The 23,295-nt window shown below is 39.7% G+C and overlaps 1 protein-coding gene across 1 annotated transcript in view; it reads left to right on the top strand.

The window, feature by feature from the left end:
• PRMT8 (protein arginine methyltransferase 8) overlaps window positions 1-18,169 on the top strand; it is a 74,255-nt gene extending 56,086 nt beyond the window's left edge. Inside the window, exons 7-10 of the mRNA XM_056341394.1 lie at window positions 2,476-2,591; window positions 9,052-9,202; window positions 14,615-14,736; window positions 16,546-18,169. Coding sequence (XP_056197369.1) covers window positions 2,476-2,591; window positions 9,052-9,202; window positions 14,615-14,736; window positions 16,546-16,629 — 473 coding nt within the window. The 3' untranslated portion in view covers window positions 16,630-18,169. The remainder of the gene's footprint in view (window positions 1-2,475; window positions 2,592-9,051; window positions 9,203-14,614; window positions 14,737-16,545) is intronic.
• Window positions 18,170-23,295: the final 5,126 nt, after the last annotated feature.

The raw sequence follows: 23,295 nt of genomic DNA, 5'->3' as shown, positions 1-23,295 counted from the left end.
GTTGTCCCCCAGGTCACCCAAGTTTGGATTTATTTGGTCGTAATAGTTTTGATGAAATGAGTAAGTTCTACATTATTTCACTCTCCTTTTCTATTTTTATTTCTCTCCTTTTTTTGGCTTTTACTTATTTTTTAGAGCTGGTCAATTTCACTTAAAGGCATTTTCCATTAGGGGGAAAAAAATGATCACAAAATTCCTAAGCAGTTTTATTATTTAAAGACACATGCAAAAAAGCTTGGGTAAAATTAGTGTGTTCAGTCAACCTTTAAATGAAAATGCCTGACTCCTCATTCCTTGACTCTCAGCTCCTCTCAGAAAATAAATTTGGTGTTTCTGTAATCAAATTCAGCGCCAAGACGCAGAACTGCCAATGGGTCAAAATGGCTGTTTTGGGTCAAAAGCAAGGCCAGTGCAGTGGGGCAGTGACAAGAAGCCTGTGTAGGTGCCAGGGAGAATAATACCCACTCCTCAAGCACAGCCTAGGGTTTTCTCCTGAGTTGTATGGTGACCTTGACAGCTAAACACCTTACAAAATTTACAGGTTCAAAAGGATGTATGAGGCATCCATTCTGTAAAGGAATCAAAGCCATTCTGGCCTAAAAAAAATCCCTAGTGCCATCTTTCACCTTGCTTTTGAACCCCTTCCTTTCTAGGCCTTGAACTTTTTTCTTTTCTCACAGCTAACCCATCTGTTTTTAATTTGTGTATTTTATAATTTTTAAAAAATGTCTTGGGTTCATTTTCTCCTCTAAAATGTTGTTTTCTTTTAAGAAACTTTATTTTCTGATTTCAACTCTGATTTCCTTCCTCCCCTCACTTTTTACACTTCTGTGTCTTCTTCAGGTATTTCCATCTCACTACCTACCTGCACCACCATCTCGTCTCCCTTTTCAGTTTAGAAATTCTTGATGGTGTCTCCTTACACATCAATTTTTCATCTTTTTTTTTTTTTCTTTCTTAAGGTGGATAAAGTCTTGCCTTCATATGAGATGCAGGGCTGAGCATTTCAAAGGGCACTCCAGAACCATCATATTGAATAAGAAATAATGCAATACGAGGTTTCTAAAAAAAATCTGACTTCTGATTTCTCATTAATGCCACAATACTACTGCAGTCAATTACTCTGATTTCCTACAAAATGCAAAACATATAATTTTATCTTTTAACTCCTGTGATAGGTCTCTGTCTAACACAGACTGTGGCATAAATTTCAAAGGCATCCCATGTAGGATGAAATACATCAAGCAATGGAAGCCCCAAAACCTCTGTTAATAAATTGGTCCTGCAGGGTTTCCTAGCTAATCTTTTCTGAGTAACCACATAAAAACATAGAGCTTCTATAAATATAATAGTTCCTACATGCTTGTGATGCCTGAAACCAAAGTTTTGAACCACCAGCTCCCCTGAAATATTGAGAAACTCACAGCCCAATAAAGAGATAACATATCAAAGAACTGTTCATGTCCAGATTTGTTCCAATTTAGAAATATGCAGATTTTTTGCTTATATTATATTTTCAGTCATAGTCCCCTGGGAACGCTAGTAGCACAAATGCTCTGAAAAAACAAGACATTTCTATTATGCTCACTACTGCTGTTTATCAGTTCTCCCTGCTTGTATTGAAACTATTTTTTTAAAAGTTCACTGTGTTCAGTTCAGACTTTCAGATGGAGCACTGAATGTACCTTGACTCATATGATTCACAAGACTAAGATTTCACTTTTTCAGAGGTTTTTGTTTTCATTTTGTTAAGCAATATTAAAAGCAAAGCCAGTGTACTTTTCAATGTTTTGATGTTTCCATTTTGTTCAAGAAAAAAAAAGAAAAAAATCCCTCATCTAGATAAGAAGCAATCAGAAGAACAGTTCAAATCTAGAAGATCAGCATGGCTTTTAAATCTTTTAGAAGGTAGACATTTTGCTTTTTTGTCATGATGTACATGCAGATTAATATTTGGATCCCCCAAATATTGAAACACACCTGTAATTCTACTCCTCACAGTAATTCACTTGCTGAAACTAAGACTACTTAAATAATTAAAAAAGCATGCAGATTGCTGATTCAATAGCAATCTATATATAAAAAAGGAAATATTAACGAGAATGGATAAGAAAGGATAGAATAGCCTTAAACAGCTATTCCCAAGTCTCAATCTGATATATTATATGACTTTGGGCAACACTCTCAAATGTTTAAAGTCATGAAAATCGAAAAATCTCATATAACACAGTTTTGGGGATACCAAAAAACAAAGGCCACTTGTTCGAAGATGTACATTGAGAGGTTATTTTGCCACAACTGCATTATCTGTAAAATAGCAATGACATAGACAACCGGGGCAGGGAGCAAAGAATTAAAGAGGAGAGCTGAAAGTTAAGGGATGGCAGAAATTCTTTCAAATGGAAGATGCTTTGAGAAACAAAAAATATTTTTATTATTACTGCTAATCTTTGACACATCCATTTGCATTGACAGGGTGGGAGAATGTGTACGGCTTTGACATGACCTGTATTAGGGATGTTGCCATGAAGGAGCCTTTGGTGGACATAGTAGATCCAAAGCAAGTGGTGACCAATGCCTGTTTAATAAAGGTTTGGTAATTCCAAATATACCTAATTATGAATGTTTACGCCTAACTGTAGGATTCTTTGGAGACCTGGTGCTTATGTTTTACTACTATCTTTGTATGCTTCTAACTAGCTGCAGAAGCCATCATCATAGAATGCTACCACACTAAGAAGAAAAATGTAGTTTTAAATTAGTCAGTACTAGTATGTTGCACATGCCCAATACTGTCACCTGAACTAAGCATGAACATTGATACCTTGATCACTTAATGGAATACCCAAAGCAAGATGTTTCTTGTGACTTTGTACTCATCTGGCTACTGCTAACTATAACTTCAGACTCTTGCAAATTATACAAGTGAAAATACTGGATAAATAGAGACATGGTGTATTTAGATATAAATTTTAATTGCCCTACCTTCTTTTGAATAGAAGTTGGAAATTACTGATGGAATGCTGCTGAGGAGAAGGAGTAAATTAATTCTATTTGCAGTAAAAAAGACTGATGCATCAGTTTCTGCATTGGTCAGCTCTGATGAAATAACTGTAATTCACTCCAGAGCATGAGATCAGAATTGGAACCTGATTTGTGTAAGTTCCTAATTCTTTGCCTTATCCAGAATATTAATGTGCTCTCCCTGCAGCCAGAGGTTAGTTTGTAGCCTGTTCTACCTATAGGACAGAATGGTCACTACTCCCCATTCACAAGACCAGGTGAAGAATCCACAGCCTGCAGGAACACATGAAAGCTCTACAATTCCTTCCACGTGAAGGAATCCTCCTCATGTGGGACTGCTTTCATGAATAAGGCTGTCTGTATCATTAGCAGTGGTAGAATCAGGTCCATGAATCCAAGAGTGTGCTCATTTATCCCAAAGACTCAGCTCTAATTTTTCCCTTTTGCTTTTTGCCAGTAACATTAAGGCAAAACACAAAAACACAGCATTAAGTATTCCCAAATTCAAAAATGAAAGACATACCTTTAGTCTGCCAAACCTTTACTGAAAGCAGCAAAAAGGAACAGAAGTAGAAACTCTGTGTGAGTACGTATGCGTGCACAGTCCACCTGCACTGAGGGGAACGCAGCATGGTCGTGTCTGAAAAGAACTTGAGCCAGAGCAATTTAAAATTGCAATACACACAAAATAAACAGCTATTTAGACTGCATAAAATATGTCTGGAGAGTGAGAGCTCAGGTGGCGGAATGGGTTGCCTTCTCTGCAATAAAAAGTTATAAAAGCTGCGTGCCCTTAAATGAGGTTCAAATCTAAGGCTTTCTTTAGACCTTTGAAAGTAATTGAGTTTAAGAAGACAGACAAAATTTTTCATACTGTTTCTATTCAGGTTTTGTATTGAATTCTACATGGCCTGAAGCTTTTGTCCATACACTGAATAGTGCTTTACCATGTAATGGCACCATGGGAGCAAAGTGGGTAATAACTACACAGGCAAAACCCAACCTTCGTTCCAGAATCTGTCCCTAACCTCAAAAACTGATCACTAAAAAAATCAGAAAATTGTCAATGAAAGGCAGGAAGAAGGGAGGCTTTTGTTCAAGCTAGAAATATGGAAGCAGGAAAAACTGATGTTTGGGGTTTTTTTTAAAAAAAATTAAATTAATTTTGCACATGGTTTATTTATATAAAGTGCATTTCTTTGATCCTGAAAATATTTGTGAATGCAGAGAATATTAGCCTAAGAAAACATCTGAGAATAAACAAAATGATAATGTTTAATTGTGCAAATGTTTTATTATAGCATATCAAGATGGCACAGCTTATTCATATTAGATTGACAAGGGGATTTTTTAGGGGTGTATTCAACCCAAAGCCACCTAATTTAGGGTGCCTACCAGATGAGTCTTGGCTCCCTGTGTGTTAGTAGATGAACTAGCCACTAGATGCATTCCTAACAGACCAGTCAGGGCCCTGGGCTCCTGCACTTATTTCAATTCACAATTTAGATGCTCTGAATTGTTCTACAAAATCAGCAAAAGAAGACATCAACCCCTACATGCTATGTGACCATAGCACTTATCTAGAATGTTGGAGGCTTGAGTAAAATTTCCTCTTTTGTACTCCTCAGGCATTGGATGTAACCCAAGTCTTGAACCCTTCCAGGAACTCCAGCCACTAAGGCACAGGCGCACTGGGAGTGGTGCAGGCAGGGAATACAGCATCTGCTCTGTTGTGGAAGTGATGCTCCTGTGAATGATCTCTTAAATATATCCCAGGGGCATAGGAATTTTCCTGTTGGACTTTCCTGCATAACCTCCCCTATCTAGCCACGCAGAATGACCAACAACAAAGAAATAAATATACTTGTATGCTCCCATTTGTCCCACACTTTCCAGGAACAGTTTAAAGCTCCCGCACTTTCAAGATTACACAGTTTAATGTTACTTAAAGCACAAACTGCAATCCCTGCATGAAAAAAAATTATGCACCATTCTTGTTTATCAGAGAACACAGCATAATTGAAAAAAAACACCATTGACCTATATGGTCAAATATCCATTCTTTGAGACATTTCTGTTGTTTGGAAACAACCTGTATGAAGCCTTATTTCAAAGGATCTGCAGTATTTTCTGCAAAAAATGTACTGTTACTCAGAGAGATCCAGCCACGCAGGTGAGGCACGTGTCTGAGCTCTGGTGAGTCCCACGTTCTTCTCCCATAGCAATCTTGACCCATGAGGGCTGGGACAAGGCATCCCTCATGAGACTTTTCTCTTGCTCCACTGCGACTTCAGTGAACTCCCTAATCACATTCCTTTCTCCCAGTTTCTAAAGCAAAGCAAGAAGCACTTATGCCACTCATTTTCCATCTTCAAACACTGCTCTTTTTTCCTGATTTTTCCTCTCTACTCTTCTGTTCACATGAAGATCTCCCTTCCCTTTCCAAAGTGACTTTCCCTGCCACTCTTTCCTTTCTAACAGTTCTCCCCACAGTCTTTCCTTTCAGCATGCTCAGGTTTATCCCCACCCCCAAAACAAAACGCCAAAACAAACCCCAAACCAAACAACACCCTAGTAATTTTCATGCATTTCCTTCTGTGCAAACAGGAGAAGGTGGCAGAAGAGGGGCCCAGGCAGGAGGCTGAGGTCTCTGTTACCTAGAAGTCACAGCTACCCTTGCTTCCCTGTTATGTCATCTAATAGAAAACCAACATATGCTGCAACACCTAGTCAAAAGAATCTCAGATACTTCATTCTTCCTTTCACTGCTCCCCCCAAACACCCCAAATTTCATGTTCTTTCTTCTCTCTCCACATTAATACTATTAGCTCTCTGCACTAAAAGAAAGGAGAAAAGAGAAAAAAGAAAAAGAAAAAAAATATTTTAGAAAAGTGAATGTTTTGGGGGCTGATGGTTGCATTCCATGCTCCCCTCACATCTATACACATGAATGCAACTGACAGTGCAGGTCATTTTCTCAATGCTTGCCAGAAAAGAGGATTTGTCCCTTTCCTGTTTCCCTAACAATTAATTTTACTTCTCAGCCTTCAGATCAACCCTCTTCCTGAACCTGTCTATACCGCTTGTACCAATGCCACCTGTCCTCCAGCTTCTGCTTCAGTTCAGCACCTTTACCTGCTGTGGTTAGCACTGCCTCACCATCACACCCTATGATGGGGTCATCATTTCCCTCTTTGTCCAAACCAAGACATCTAGTGCAAGGGGGGGGGGGTGTCAACCCCAAATCCCAAGACAAACAAAAAAAACCAACAAAAAACCCTGCCAAAACCAGACATCCAGATATTTGAATCTTCATGCTCATACAATCCTAGTTGAGTAAGCTGACTGGCTCAGAAGGGGATCAGGAAAGAGGTGCAATGGCACTCTGGAAGTAACTTTAATTAAAATTCACACAAGGACACCGGTCAGGCAGCAAGTCAGCATTTTTCTCATCAGCAAACCTGACTCAGGGCTGTTTCTCTTATTAGTTAGGTTGCCCTCAGCTAGGGTGATACCATTCAAACAAGAAATACACAGCAGCTGGCAACACCACAGCTCAACCTCACTGTTATCCTCCCTGTGATCCTAAATGATCTTCTATACATCATTTGCTCGTTCCTAAAGCAATTCGTGCCACAGGACAGCCCAAGAACCATTCTTTATGCAGTGAATGTAAAAACTGGAGCTCTGCCTGTCTCTCTGCAATGGGGACACGTAGCATGGGATGGCTCATGATCTTTCATGAGGTGTCAACCACAGCCTGGACCTCCTTATTTAGCTGATAATTCTGACACTCTTATACATGCTCAGCTTAACATATTATTTTTTTAGTGTAAGTAAAAGCTGGATTTTGATCAGATCCATGCTTAACTATGCCCATTTTTATTATTGTTGTTTTTGAACCCTGAATAAAATCTGTTACATCATGATTTTTCCACTTACTTTTTGCAAAGACAGCATTTATACCCTGTGCTAGTTAGCTGCAATTAACATTGAATGAGTAGTGACATTTACTATAAGAATATATAGTAGCCAGAGTACAATTCAAAGATATCACCAAAACAGGATCAAGACAGTTTCAAAACTACATTAATTAATAAAAAAATCCCACATTTGCCTCATATCTTACATAGTAAAGAAAGCACGCTTCTGTCCTTAAAGAAGTGACTGCAAAAGTGACCACCGTTTTATCCAGCACATCTGTTCAGTATTTCTCAGACATTTCCACAAACTTCTCTAATAAAGATATTCCCCACTGCTTTTGATTCCACCTTACTCTGCAAAGACAACACAGCTCAGAGAGAGGGAGCTAGATCCCTTTTATGTGTCTCATCATTGGACTTAATTCACAATTTCCCCACAATACCAGTAAAAAGCCACCAAAAATTACGGAAATCTGCAGCTATCACCCACCAGTCCGGTCCAGCTTGTCAAAGTAGGTTTTGCAGACTGCTATGGAAGTCTGCAAGGAGATCTCAGAAATTCTTATTCCTAGTATTATTTTTTTCTCAAAAGAAGAAAAAAGAAAAAAGCAAGAAGAACAACCGAACAAAAATAATGTTAAGGCTATCCCAGCTTGAAATGACCACTTCTAAGCGTGGGTTATTTATAAACACTAGTCACTTGTGCAAATGCAATGTAGTAGAATAATGTTCATTATGGTTAAGTTATTCTTGAACAATATTGCTAACCAGACAGGCCAAAACTATAGCTTGCTTAAATCATCTCACCGTAAGTTTTCTCGGAAACACATGGTATGTGGTCCACGCAAAGACCTCAGTAACTCTATGGCTGCATCTTTTGATGTCCATTTTTGCAGATTTTTCTTAGATTACAGAGTGCAATTGCTAAAAGAGCCCCTATTTTGTGCCCTAAAATGCTGCTTAGCCCTCTAAAGGACATTCTGGACTCTGCTCTATTTTTGCAGTGTGAGTCTGAAGTAACACTGGTGAGGTCAGTGATACAATTCCTGGCTTACGTTGGTAGAGAGAGGAAAATTGGATTTCTACCTACAAAGCTTCTATTTCTCTGTATGCACAAGCAGTTTTGTTGTTCATACTGACTGCAAATAGTAGAGAGAAAAATATTTTCAGGATATCCGCCTCTTGCCAAATAGGCCCTGACAAGGACAATAAGGACAGTGAAGCCAGATACACTCAGGAGGATATCAGAAGGTGCACTGATAAGAAACATATCCCGTAGCATTAGATGACAATTGATGGTTTTTCAGACTTAGTATCCTCCTTATCATGACTAAGAGTTTTGGAAACAGTCCAGATGATAAAAGCCATACCTAGCTGGGAAAATCAGATCCATCTAAAAAACTCAGTTTAAGCCTTGAACAGTGAGTTTTAGTTATTGACAGATATAAGCAATCCTGGAGACTACATCATTGGTCCCAACCACTGCAGTCAAGCCACAGCACAATTTATATGATTTGCTTCTGTCTAGGTCAAGAATAAGATCCCTGTGCTTAACCATTTGGGATCAGTTACCTGATCGGGACTGGAAAGCACTGTCAGCAAAAAGCAGGCCCCTGTCATGCCTCAGATGTTCCCACCACTTGGCACAGCCAAAGCACATTCCCTTCCAGAGATATTCAAACAAATCAGAAGTTTATTTTTATTAAAAACCCAACTCCATCATCTTTCCTCATGCTGACAGTCCCCGATGACGAACTTATCTTAGAACTGGGACCTGTACCTCCATTTCCACATCCATTGTGCCTGTATTTGTCAAAGCATGTTTTTACCTTGATTTCCTTCAGTTCCCACAGCCCCTCCCTGCCACTCACACTCACTCTTCCACGAGTGGCCTCTTTCATCACTCCATCAGCTTAGTCAGATACCTGGATCATTTGCTGATGAGTTGATGTACTCAAATGCACCACTGATTTCTTACAGTGTTAAAGGGCTGCCAGTTGTCTTTGTTGCTGTTCCTTACATAAAATGCTTAAGTACATCGGTGAACACTTACCCTCGAGTCACAAACTGCATGTAAATGTCTTTTTCTTTCTCCTCACAACAGGAAGTAGATATTTATACAGTGAAGACTGAGGAGTTGGCATTTACTTCTGCATTCTGCCTCCAAATTCAGCGCAATGATTACATTCATGCCTTGGTCACCTATTTTAATATCGAATTTACAAAGTGCCATAAAAAGATGGGGTTTTCTACAGGTAATCTGTATTTATTTTAATTTCATTTCTATTGCTATCAGTATATCAGTGCTACTGGTCAGATGGTATGGGGAGGTTTACTGTACCACCAGGTTTTAATTTCAGGGATAAAAATTATTGTCACTTTTGGGGAGGTGAGCAGGATGGGGAAAGGACAATTGCTTGTAGGAATTCTGCAAAACCAGAGGCAGGATTTCACAATGCCTACCATGCTTGGAGCTCAGCAGAAATGATGACACTGGAGTTTATGCCCCTCACCAGTGATATCTAAGTCCTGTGTCACATTTCTCAGATTAGACAGGGAATTGTCGGCTCAGTGAGAGACAGCAGCTCTGCATCCCAGTTTCTCCCAAATCCGAAACTCAGCAAAAGCTCTTGCTTGACTCAGTCTAGAACAAAACCATCATTTTTTTTTCCAGAATAAAACCACGCACATACTGCTTATGTAAATCAGCTCTAACAACCCAGATGCGAGACTCTAACTTACCTTGGTGAGCAGATATTTAAAGGAGTAACTCCATTCCTGTAAGGCATCATTTACCCGAGTGAATAAACCAGCCAGTGTGGCAAGAAATGTAAAAGAATCATGATTGCTTTAATGACAAGAACAACAAATTACAGGTGGTGCTTGTTACAGCTAGCACCATTACACAACTTAAACAGGTGTAAATGAGATGCAAGCTAAATATAATCAGAAAACTCTTTTTTTTTCTACCTTCACAGGAGCTCTCAAGCCTTTACATGAGATTCAAAGCAATTTTAAAAAATACCTATGTATATTTGATTCTAGAAATATAACCATATGGATGATATTATTTTGTACCTATTCTTAGGTTTTTCCAGTAACTGTTTCCCTGGTCATTCTATAAATGTGCTATACTACAGTATTTCCCACACCATGATAGGCATTGGTATGTGCTGGGAAACAACGTGCAGCTCGGGAGACATGAACAACCTGTGAGGCACCACAGTGGTATCCTGGAGTGCTACTGTTTCTGAGTTTGTGCTGAACCAAATTATCTAAGGTGGAAAAATCCTTTAGGTTTTAGGCATTTTTTCTTACCAGAGAAGGCTGATTTTTTCAGCAGAAGGCAGCCTATTCATCTTTTATAAAAGGTAATATAATCAAGCCTTCTGTTTTCTGCAAAAAATAGCTTTGAACAAAGGGTGTAGTTACTATATTGTGATGTTAACTGAAACCTACCCTAGTAAAGGAGGTCTGCTTATATTGCCAGAACTACACGGAAGATCTTTTATATCACTGGGAATGTGGCTTCATTTGCAAAGGATTCATGGAATGTGTTTGTTTTATGTGTGCATATGAACAGACACGTTTTAAGAAACATCTGTTGACTAAATTAGGATATTTGATTAATGTTTTACAGTCAAACATGTCCCATCAGCAAATCTGGCCCTCAAACCCAGCCATTCTTTGCTTGACTCTTAGACACCCCAGTGAACAGGCATCAAACATGGCAAGGAAAAGGACCTGTTACATTATTGCTGCTTGTCTGCAGAGTAAACATAGACTTTGCTCCAGTACCAGTATAGCAAAAGGTGACTGGGATAAGGACTTTCTTGACTCTCTTCAGTGTATGGAATAAAGAGGGTTCATTCAGGCACTTAGGCAGAAAATGTTCTGCAAGACCACCACAGGTGGGGGTTTAGCTTCCCTTAGCACACAGGGAGTGAGAACTTGGGGAAGGAGAGAAGTTACATTTGGACAAAAGCCTCGGGCAGACACCAAGTTTGCCATCGCGTTTTTCTTACAGAGAGGTTTTTGCAGACCCACCTCAACTTGCAAATGTATGTACAAGGTATTTTGTGCCTACTTCTCATAAGAAAGAGGGGAACGGAATCACAATCTCCGATATTTCTGAACCTCCGTCAAGAATGAGGTTCATCAGCAGTGCCTGAAAACCTAGCTTCTCTAAATTATCTGTAGCTCCCACAGGCTGCTAGTTCAGAGGCTCTAAGTGCTTAGTCATACACTTCCATCCTAGAATCCTTTCAGCTTTAATGACTTGCCCTTTCTCATTGTTCTGTTTGCAGCTAGTTCTCTTAGTTGCTGGTGGCTCAGCCTCCTTGGAGGCTTGCTTGGAGAGACTTCCTATATCTCCAGATTCAGTCTCCTGTCACTTGGCAAATGCTACATTTCTCCTATTGAATGCTTTTCTTTGCTTTACTGCCAATCCTCTGAACATCAGAAACTTCAGAAACTTAGTTACTTCAGAAACTAACTTCTCCAGCAGGCTGTATGGCCCACCAAATAAAAAAGGTTGGGTGTCATTACATGCAAATGGGGAAGAGCCACTAGTCAGATATCCATGCAAAACCAAATTCTTAACATTTTCAAGTCCATATTCAAGTTGTTTGTGTGTTTCTGACATGGGCTTCTTCTAAAACCAAAGTTCACTCTGGCCTTCTTTGATGCAAATGAGGCTACAGCCATATCACCAGTTCCAGCAGATCTAGGGGCCACTCTTGGGGGAACCAACTGGTTGTGACTCCTTTGCAGATCAAGCAAAAGGAATACAGATGAAGTACACCACATACTTGGTCCAGGGTTTCCTCTGGGTCCTCTGTGGTGCCCCTCTAATTGCACTAAGACAAGTACTATTTATGTGGAGGGGCTAATTGTTACTCAAAGTATCTAAAATAAAGGGAGAGGTTCCTTGCAGCCACTGAAGAAGAAGGTTTTATACCATGAAGCTGATAGTACGTGAGCTGTGCCTCAAAGCATGCCATCAGGACTACAGAACCTTAAACAAGTCCATAGGACCAGACAGGAGGCATCCAAGCATGCTGAGGCTGCTGCTCAATGCCATTGTAAGGCTACCCTCTAACATCTTTCAAAGGTCATGGTGATGGAGGAAGGTTCTTGATGAGTAGAAAAAGGCAGCTATCACACCCATCTTCAAGAAGTGCAGTAAGCGGGATCCACTGAACCACAGGCCAGTCAACCTCACCTCAGTTCCTGGGAAGGCTATGACACAAATCCACCTGGAAGCTTTTTCCAACTGTATGAAGGACAAGAAGGTGACTGAAAACAGCTACCATGGATTTACCAAATCCAATCATACCTGACAAACCTGATTGCCTTCTAGACAGCTAGCTGTGTTGATGAGGGAAGATCAGTGGCTGTTGTATACTGTGACTTCAGCAAGGGCTTTTATACAACCTTGCACAGCATCCTTATGGCTGTATTGGTCAGATATGGACTGGATAAGTGAACAGTAACATGGGTGAAAAATTGGCTCAAAATGTGTCAGTCAGCAAAGTCAAACCAGAGGCCAGTTATAAGCAGCATCCCACAGGTGACCAACAATGAGGTCAGTATTGTTCCACATCTCTATTAATGACCTGGATGATGGAATAAAGTGCACTCTCAGCAGATCTGTTGATGATCCCAAACTGGGAGGAGCACAGGCTGGAGAGAAAGGGCTGCTATTTAGAGCTACACAGGTTCAAAATGGGCTGATGAGAACCCTGTAAAATTCAGCAATGCCAAATACAAAGTCCTGCATCTGGGACCAAACAACTCCAGGCTACTGCTTGGGCCAACTGGATAGAAATCAGCTTAGCTGGAAAAGACTCTTGGAATCTGGTGAGCAACGACCTGAACTTGAGTCAGAACTATGTCTTTGCAGCAAATCTTCCTGACCTGTATTAGCATGAGTGTAGACAGGAGGCTGAGGGAACTGGTTCTCTGCCTCTATTCAGAACATCATGATAAGGAATGCACAGAACAAGTTACTCCATAAAAAGACCATTCTGTAGCTGAAGGAATAGACACCACCGTCTAGAAGACTGGTCTGCACTCTCATCTAGTGTCTGTTGGCAAAGCTCAATGAATTCAGTAAAATATCCAAGTTTGTAGGACGTGACAAAGTGCCAGTTCATTGATACAACTTTTTTTAAAAATTACAAAGAAAATAATTGTGATTTGGAGTGGACTTGAAGGCTTGTGCCTACATTCCACACACTTATCCTGTTCATGGAACACAAGTTTCCAGGTATGCCAGCTTTTCTAAACAAGACAGCTCTGCATAAGGGCACATGTACATGTGTGTGTACAAGACAGCAGTTATGCTTCAAAACAGAAGTTCAGTTTTGTTTTGGTTTGACACGTTTTCAATTAGAAATTTTAGAAAGGCATGTCCAAATGGAAAACAGATTCTGGACCTGAACTCCTGCAAGAGGATCTCTCCATTTAGCATTTGAGATTAACAGTCATTAAAACTCCCTAGATGCATAGCCAGAAATTATCCAGTAAAATTCTTTCCTTTGGAAGATACCAGTTTGCCAACACAGCTTCTGACAGAAGTCTGTTTATATCTGTCTTCTGATTCTAGAATTCTGGGAAAAAAAAGAACTGTTAAAAATTCCTGTCCTAACAGTTTTTTAAAAAAGCTTCACTCTTTCCCCAGTCACAAACAATTTCTAAAGCCAAGTTTGTGGGTTTTTTTTGAAACATTGATGTTGAAATGAAATGAGATCGTTGTTTATTAAACAGTGCTAAGATATTATTAGCATGATTCAATACAGTGGGCCCATGTCTGCATCAAAAAAGTGACTGGAGAAACAAATGGAAGAAAAATAAATTTATCAGAGGCTTTTTTGCCAGGTCAGGAAGTCTCTGAACTTGTACACCTGTTCTTATGTTCCTAGATGCTGTTAATTGCAAGAATGCTGGGAACAAGAAGTAACCAATGCAAGTTCATTAGGCACTACTCCAAGATTTTAATTTAAATCAGAAATAAAATAAGTAAAACAAAAACCTGAAATAGAAGAAGGTCGTCAAAATGATTGTGCTAAGCAAGACTAGAAATTAATTTGGACCAGTAGCCACCTCTGGCAAACTGCCCATAGCAGACGCCTTTAAAAAGTCCAAACTCAGATTAAAGTGCAAGTGTCCTTTCCCCAGCCCTCTCCTCCTGGAAACGATAAAATCTGCTCTTCCAGGATCATGAGCCAAAGGTTTCATCTGTGTCATTGTGATTAATAGTTTTTGATGAGCCTTTCTTTCATGGTTTTGATTAATTGTTTTTTTGAACTAATTTAGACTTCTGACTTTCAAAGCACTTAGTGGTAAAGACTTCCCTGATTTGAATGTGTGTGGGTTGAAAGGCAAGCATCAAAAAAGTGCCTATTATGCCAGTAACTTGCTTTGTGGAATCCTTCTTGCTGGGTGTGACTCACAGCTGACATATTCCAGTAAAAATCAAAAGACAACCAACTGACAATCAACATAATTGTGTTGTTGTAAAGCATGTTTGCTAATATAGTACATAAGTTAAAGCATTCTATGAGAAGAAAGGTTTTTTTTTAGTTGTTCCCAAGTCTTTTGATTTGATTTGTAAGACAAAAATGCAATTTCTATAAATAATACCCATATATATATATTTTTAGCACCCGATGCTCCCTATACTCACTGGAAGCAAACTGTCTTCTACTTAGAGGACTATTTAACTGTGAGACGAGGAGAAGAAATCTATGGGACTATATCTATGAAACCAAATGCAAAAAATGTGGTGAGTTAGCATCACTGATTCTAATTCCAACTCTACCGATCACAAACTATAATCAACAGTAAATATAATCCATGTAAGTAAAGCAACAAACACACTAAAGGCTCTAAATTCATGTTTGTTCCTAAGAGCTCTAGTCACAGCTTCACCAAAGCTGCTGACAGCAATGATAATGCAGTGCTAATGTTACAGAACATCAGCCTGCAAATATGATAGCATGGGAAGGAAGAAGTAATTCAAGAACATCACCACGTCAGCTGCCCTCTGCAATCATCTGGGCTCACATTTAATGACACAAATAGGCAAGGGTCTCTTCATACTGTCACTGAAATCAGGGGTAAGATCCCTTCTGCCAGCACAGGATTATCAAGAGTATGTACTTCCACTCCACATGTATAGCCAGATTTCCCACCCAGTGCCCAAGATTAGGAAATTAAGTAACAGATTTCAGCTGAACATCTGTATGAATTCACTGATCAAATGAACTTGAAGTCACCGATCAAGTGATATGGTGGTTTAAAAATTGTGGCTTTCCACAGAAAATACAGATGACGTCTAAAGCTAAAGCATGATGGCTACCACACTGTCATGACCGGTGAAAACTTCCTCAATTTCTCTGCTATGGGCATACACCAAGTATGTCCGTTATTCAGTGCTTCTTTTAACTTGTAAGGAGACCATGAGATATGGTCTAATGAACAACCTATGCCTGTATAGAAGAACAAGACATGAGAAGTACAGCCTCTCGGAGAAACGGTGCCACCATTTTCTGCCAAATACCTTGAGCAGAATCTCTTCATTTTCTACTACAACATACACCCATTAAAATAATGTTGTTATAATCCACGCAGCTGTAATTGTTGAAATACTGCATTTGTTGACTGCAGCAAATCCTCAGTTTCATTGCCTTCCCTTTTTGCATTACTTTTCCTTTTTTTGCACCAAATACAGATTGGATGTGGTTTTCATAGTAGTGTTGATACAGGGAAGAAATAAACACAAAATAAACTTATCATTCAAACACATTTACTCCTGAAGCTACTGCTTGCTGTGAAAGTAGAGGAAAACAGTCTGTTTCACACCTTTATGCTGTCCTTCGGGGACTGGAACATTTTGGTTTGGGTCGAATGTATCTATTTTCTTTTAGGGAAAAATGAAGAAAATATTTCAAATTTGTTTGCACAACCATAAGTACCCGAATGCAGATTTAGGTGCTAAAATTAATGTGTTCTTGATAGTTATCATAAGACAGAGAGACTACCTCAATTCAAAAGGATTTGTTAGTACTTTGTTCTTCTGAAACATGAAGTCTTTCAAAAGCTTGTAGAGACAGCTCCATTTTGTAGGGGCTATGTACTGCCTCTTTCCAGAAAATATGTCACTGTAAGATAAAGAATGACTGAAGGCTTCTCTACAGTGGGAATCTTCCAAGATCTACTCTGGAATAACTGCTAGGGTGAAACCCCGTTACCCTAGATTAAGAGCAACTCAAAGGGGGATGCCCTTAAAAAATGGCTATAGAACAGATATGATAGCAGAGCATTTCAGAAGCTTCCTAGTTGTAACCAGGACAGTAAATCAGCCTTACGAATAATACACTAATATGACCTAGACATAGATAGTATGGTGAATGCTATTACACACCCTATAGCCTTCATTTCCAGTGTCAGCAACATTAAAACCCCAAATAAGTTAGAAACCATGGTAGGTATCTCTTTAATCTGCAGGTCTTTTCAACTCAAGCACTGGTAACTGAATTCATACACTGAACTTACGGTCATACTTACATGTTACATTTAAATCTTTTTACAGCGTGACCTGGATTTCACAGTAGACTTGGATTTTAAAGGACAGCTATGTGAAATGTCAGTATCTAATGACTACAAAATGCGCTAGCAAGAAACCTTTCAGAGAGATGAAAAGGAGAATTTTATCAAGTCCTGAACTGCCGAACTTCGAGCTAGGACAAACTGTTCACAAGCTTATTATATTAAATTCTAGAATGTTTACTCTGATGGAGAGTGGCAACCTGATCCTTCTTGCAGAAAGTACAGGGGGTTGGTATCCCACTGTGAATGTACAGTATATAGAACTGTAGCTTTTGTCAAACATATAGGAAAAATAAGCAACAGTCTTGAGTGTGCTGATTAACTTTAGGATGGCAGAAAATGCATATACAAATTGTACTACTTACTGTGAATTTCTGGTTCTTCCAAGCTTTGCATGTTAAAGGTGATTAGGGCAGTATTCTCACTATGAAAGACCACTACAGCACATTACTGTGATAGTTTTACCGGACTTATATTCAATATAAATGAATATATATATTGTACATGAGAAAAAAAAAAAGTCATTTCATAATAGGAATTTGGTTTGTGATTATTTAATTCTCATTATGCAGTTATGGAAAGATAATGATGTTACCTCTGGCAATACTCCAGGCAGTGATATATTCCATTAACTGTCCAAAGTTACAGCTTTGGTAACTATTCCATGCAAAGTGCAGACAAGAGCTGGGCATTTACAGAAAGTTCAATAATGTCTTTTTGAATGTCCTCTGGAAAATGTGGACCGTTAGTTTTAAAATTCACTTTCACAACTGGATGTCTGTCACAGCTTTAAAAAAACATTAGCTTTTTATCCTTGAAAATATTCTGTGGTGAGTTTTTATAGCTGGATTTTGCATGAGACCTTCCGAAATCAGACACCTAGTATTTAAATGTGATGAATGCAAAGTCTCTGAAATGGTGGGTAATTCATGTTTCTTGGCCATGCCATATTTCAGTTCTTTGCAAGATTCTTCATACAAAATACTTTAAAAAAAATAGGAATTAGTGTTTCCTTTTGGTGATGTTTTAGATAAGTTTTAAATTGCAAATAGTATTCTCAAGAGTGCAGTGATTTGCAGGAACAAGCTAATGTCTTTAAAAAAATGTCTATGGCTTCTGATATTACTAAGATGTCTGTAGCTTCCCCATTCCCTTACACCCCTTCTTTTTCTTACAATATCTCCTGCTTATTGTTAAAATATTAACTGCTTATAATTCTTCATACGTATGTATCAAGTCTTTTTACTATATGAATGTTGACCATATAATCACATGTAATTCGTCAAAAACTGCATAATTGGTCCTATATCCCCATCTTCCAGTCTGCCTGGCATTAGGCACTAAATCATGTTCCATCATGTATTGGATGAGATTGACTAGGTTTTTTGCCTAAAAATCTTTTTAATCACCTGCAAATAAAGCATACTTGAAGATGTATTTTGCCAGTATTTCTCAACCTTTTACTTTTTAGAAATCTATTTCTATTGGGTTTCAATTCACAAAAACTGTACAGTGCCTCTGTTTTCTTCTGGCCTACAGACTACGGCCTAGGGATGGTATCACATGGTACCTGCGCAGAATTAAATTAAACGGTACGCCAGCAGTAACAGACACTGTTTGCAGTGTAGTTCATCCCTGTTGTTTTTTTCCGTCATTTTCTTGGAAAAAGGATGAATCTTCCTCAGAAAATGACTAGGATTTTATCTGTCAAATATTGCTGTCATTTCCAAGGGATCAGTTCCTAGCTAGAACAGCTATTCTTTCAGTAATGGCTTGGACCAGAAAAACTCTAGAAATCCCTTTCTCCTAACACTTCTGTGATTCTAGGACCTGAAGGTAAGGAATTCTACCAGATTTTTTTCTCAGCCCCCTCCATTTATATAAAGCTAAACAATGTTTTCACCTTCTCCTTTGCCCCAAACCACTGAGCTGCCTATAACTGAAAGAGAGACTCTTGCTTTGTTCGTCTAACTTACACTTTGACAGCACTACACTTCTGCCCGCTGCATGAATGGTTAATAACTTCAATATTAAAATAAAAATGAAGAAGGGAAAAAGGAGCCCGCCTTGTTTAAAAAAAGACAAATCACAAAAAACCCAAAAGAGAATTCACAAGGGTCTGCCTGCCTTTACTGAGAACGTGTCATTTTTGCATGACAGAAAGCATTGGACAAGAAGCAGCAAAGAAAACTTAGAACAGCTCATTAAGCAGTTTGAGAGGTGTTTTAAGCACTGCAGTGTACTGCTCTTTCTGGCTTCTCTTTCACCTAATGACAGTGCAATGTAGGTCTCTCTTCAACAGTGCCCACCTTGCCTCCTGCCTATGTGCCCATTCACCTCAGCGCTGCAAGATTACGCCCTTGCTGGTACCGTTAGTGGCACAGCCCTGGGGCGATGACCAGACTTCAGTCACATTCAGCCCTGCCCGGGAAACTGGCTTGCGCTATTCTTCACGTGACAAGCCTATCACCTATTTCTCCACCCCATTAAGAACTGAGAATGCCTACTGCAGTGCTGCGTATCTTCAAATCACAGTGATCAAAAAGAAAATGCAGGATTCCAAGGCCATTATAGACGTTACCTAGCAGTAAGGTTTCGAAAGCACCAGTGAGTTTAGCATACATGGGATCCGTCAGGCCAGCATTAGTGAAACAGGTCGGCAAAGCCCTTGCAGGCCAGGTGCGCCTGGCTGACAGGCTTCCCTCAGCAATCCAACAAGTCTGGGTAACTACCACGGAGTCTGAACCGAGTCTTCTCAAGGCTTGAGTAAGAGACTCCAGGCCTGAACTCAAGCCACTGAAATACTAATGACAAAATGGCCGTTGATGTCTGAAACAGACACATGTTTAAAGCTTTCCTTTTCCTTCTCACTGATAGGAAAAGAAGATCATGAGCTGAGGACAGCATGAGAAAAACTGAAATACAGGATTGACACAAAAGACTGTCCCTGATGAGTAACAAATACAACACTGGAAAAAAGCGAAAGGTTGCTTCTGCTTTGACTCTAATCTCAAGGCAAAAGCAGTAAAATTCTTCTCAGGGATTGTCCTGTCACCTGAAGCACACAGGAGCATCCAAAAAAAAGCTGGATACTGGGCATGCCTCTAAAAGGCATAACGTGCAATTCACAGCTGCAGTGCTGGTAGGATTAGGGAGGTAGTTCCTAAAGTTACAAGAGCCACTCGTGTTCCCAAGGTTCTCTACAGAACAGTACAGTATGACTCTATTCTCACACGCATTTTTTATTCCCAGCACCAACTAGCCCTTGCCAGATGTTATTAAGGTTTCAGTTTGGTTTGGTTTTTGCAGGGCTTGTTCCCGGGACCCACCTATGTGCAAAGTTAAAAGTTTTAAAGCCTTTTTACGATGTCTTAAGACTTTTAATGGAAGTTGAAACAGCCCAGAACATGGACAAGAATATTACCAGAGACAGCATGTTTTAACTGTAGAGCTATTTGAAGAACATTCTCAAAGCTAATTCCTTACATGATTTGTCTTAAATTTAATATTACTTCATAAATTAATTTGCCACATATAGATTTGATTGTAAATAATTAAGAGAAACTTCCTTCACTTAGAGGGTAATTTCATAAAGGATATGGTATTCTACGTATATAGTGAAGAATAAATCCCTGCTTCAAGAAGATAATCTAACAGTCACTCTCCTTTACCTGTAAATTACATCCCACACATACTACTTACATTAAAAATACATCTATGTGCTGTCATTTCAATATCCTGTCAATAACATTGTAAGTGGCCTGACTCATATGAACTCAATGTAACAGAGGAGAATCTGTGCTGTATGATCAATAACGTCAAGTACTGTGCATACTGGTAGATGTAACATGTTCTCTGTGATCAGAACATACTGCAAGCCATTTGTTTTAATAAAAGTATAAATAACATTTAAGAAAGAAAGATTTACTTAACAAAAGCATGCCCCAGTGTCACTGGTACAATAGACAAAATAACATGGCATTGTAAGTACTTGCAAGTTACAAAGCCCCACGAGTGTCACATAAATGGGAAATCAGCTTTTAAAGGGCTGCTTTCACTGGTGAGCATGATTTTCTTCTGCAGGCTGGAGTAGCAGGAGAGAGGGGTGGGCAGGGTGGTGGGGCAGGAGGGCACCAGAGGGACCCACCTCTTATCACTGTCAGTTCCCTTGTTCAGGTGAAGTCAGGGGATCAGAACTCCTTTCTCAGAACTCCTTTCTCAGCTGATTAAGAGTAGAATAGCTCCAGGCAATGACTCCTGCTATGTATGGAGAAGATGGGTGAGGAGGGAAGAAAAAGGTGTTCAAAATGCAAAGGGGACAGCAAAACAGAGCAGCTGGAGTTATTTCGCTATAGAACCTCATAGAATTTTAGAATAATGGAATTTCTGGAAATCTTTAGCTGCCTGATGAGAGTCCAGCTAACTTCAGAGATAACTCGTATTGCCTGGGGCCTTGTCCAGACAAGGACTGAACATTTCTGAGAACAGAGATTCATCTCAGCCTCCCTGGGCAGTTGTTCCAGTGGCTGTGCTAATCTCACCAGGAAGCATTTTTTGTTCAGCTGGAATTTATCTTGTCGTAACTCGGGACTGTTGGCTTTTGTTCTTCTACTGTTTGCCTCTGAGCTCTCTTTTCACTGTAACTCCCCATTAGATACTGGAAGATACAACTAATTCCCACCTTGGTCCCCTTAAGGTAGCTCCTCTCTTCCCTACTGTTGTGGTTTAACCCCAGCCACCAACAAAGTACCATGCAGCTGCTCGCTCGCTCCCTTCCCCCCCTGTTGGGATGGGGAGGAGAATCAGAGAAAAGGTAAAACTCATGGGTTGAGAGCAGAACAACTTAATAATTGAAATAAAATATTATTATCATAACAACAACAACAATTGTAATGAAAAGGAGAGAAAATGAAAGAGGAATAAAACCCAAGGGGAAAAGAACCCAAGATGCACAATAGCATTGCTCACCACCTGCCGATCGATGCCCAGCCAGTCCCTGAGCAGTGACCGGCAGCTCCTGGCCAGCTCCCCCCAGTTTATATACTGAGCAGGATGTCCCATGGTAAGGAATATCTCCTTGGCTCGTTCAGGTCAGCTGTCCTGGCTCTGCTCCCTCCCAGCTTCTTGTGCACCTGCTCACTGGCAGAGCACGGGAAACTGAAAAGTCCTTGATTTAGAGTGAGCACTACTTAGCAACAACTAAAACATCAGTGTGCTATCAACATCATTCTCGTACTAAATCCCAAACACAGCACTGTACCAGCTACTAAAAAGAAAATTAGCTCTACCCCATCCGAAACCAGGACACCTGTACAACCCTTGATCACATCCTAGCCTTTCATATCGATTATGCCACCCATCCACTGCAATCCCCCACCCCCCACTCCCCTTCCTCCTTCTAACAGAGGCTAGGTATATACTGCTGCTGTTACACACTGCTTAACAAATGTACCTAAGGGTTTTTCAAAGAATGTAACCCCAAGGGTCACTAATTGAGGAGAACTTCACGTTCTCTTACTGTGTTGTGTTGGTGGCATGGAGGACACATTTTATGAGTAATTTTCAGGTTGGCATATGAGGTGTAAGTTCATGCCAGCGTGTGCGATTGCCTAGTTTGAACATACAACAAAGCCAGGTGATTTTATTTTTTCCAATAGGCATTAACCATTCACAGACTGGTTCCAACTGGAAAAGTGGGAGAGTTTTAGGGTTTTTTTGAAACATTTCCTTTCAGTGTTTCTCAGATATCATCTCAGATATTAATCCCCAAAGCACACAAGCAGGTGGGAAGAAGATACATCTTTTAGACCGTATCTAAACTTCCTAAAAATTGAGTCTGAGTTCACAGCACTTACAACTCTTTTTAAAAAGCAACTATAGAAATAAACCTGATGTTTCAGATGTAACAATGTTTGTTTTCCAATAGCCTCATTGTAAAAGAAAACACATTACTTTAAACTCATTTGTCACACATTGTTTTAGAGGAAAGAGGGTGTGAATCATCGGCTAGAGATTCCCCTGGATACTGGGTTTTGTGCACAGTAGGTAGACCGAGGTGAGCCAGAGCAGTAGCATGCCTACAGGGAACAGTCCTGTTCCCTGAAAACAGCTGCTGCTTCTGGAGATAGACACAAAAGGGGTTAAAAAGACACATGCTGTACACAGCTGAGATCAAAAAAGGGGCAGACCACCGCTCACAGATGACTTCTAAAGCAGAGCACCTGTCCCTTAGGCAAAAAATTATTCCAGGGTGCAGATGAAGAGAAAGGAAAAGGTTTTTTATTATCTCAAAATTGTTACAATCTCTGCTGTTCTCTTTACCTGTCTTCCCAGTCTCTGCAGGTACTGACTCAATTTCCCTGACTTTCTTCCCTTTCCCTTTTCTTAGTATGTTTCATATTTTTCTGATTTTCAGTAGAAACAAACACTGGAGATATGTGATGATGCAAACAACACGAAGACAGCATTTTTTGAGACAGCTTGGAGAGAACTATTTTGTGATTGTGAAAACACAGATGTGAAAGCTACCATGTTAGCTTTCAGGTGACAACTACAACCAAAACTCAGTCTGCATTACTCACAGAACACACAGGTATGGGCTACAATCCAAGCCATTCCTCTGAATCATCAAACATGGTCTTTTAGAAGCACAGCAGTCAGCAGAACCAAGCCTAAGCTGACCCCTGAATCCTCATGTGGAAAACAGAACATCCCCTTCTGCAGCTCAGTCCTG

Source organism: Falco biarmicus, chromosome 5, assembly GCF_023638135.1.
Source record: "Falco biarmicus isolate bFalBia1 chromosome 5, bFalBia1.pri, whole genome shotgun sequence".
NCBI lineage: Eukaryota > Metazoa > Chordata > Aves > Falconiformes > Falconidae > Falco > Falco biarmicus.
The sequence above is the reverse complement of the archived record's forward strand: the minus strand, read 5'-3'. Positions and strand labels throughout refer to the sequence as shown.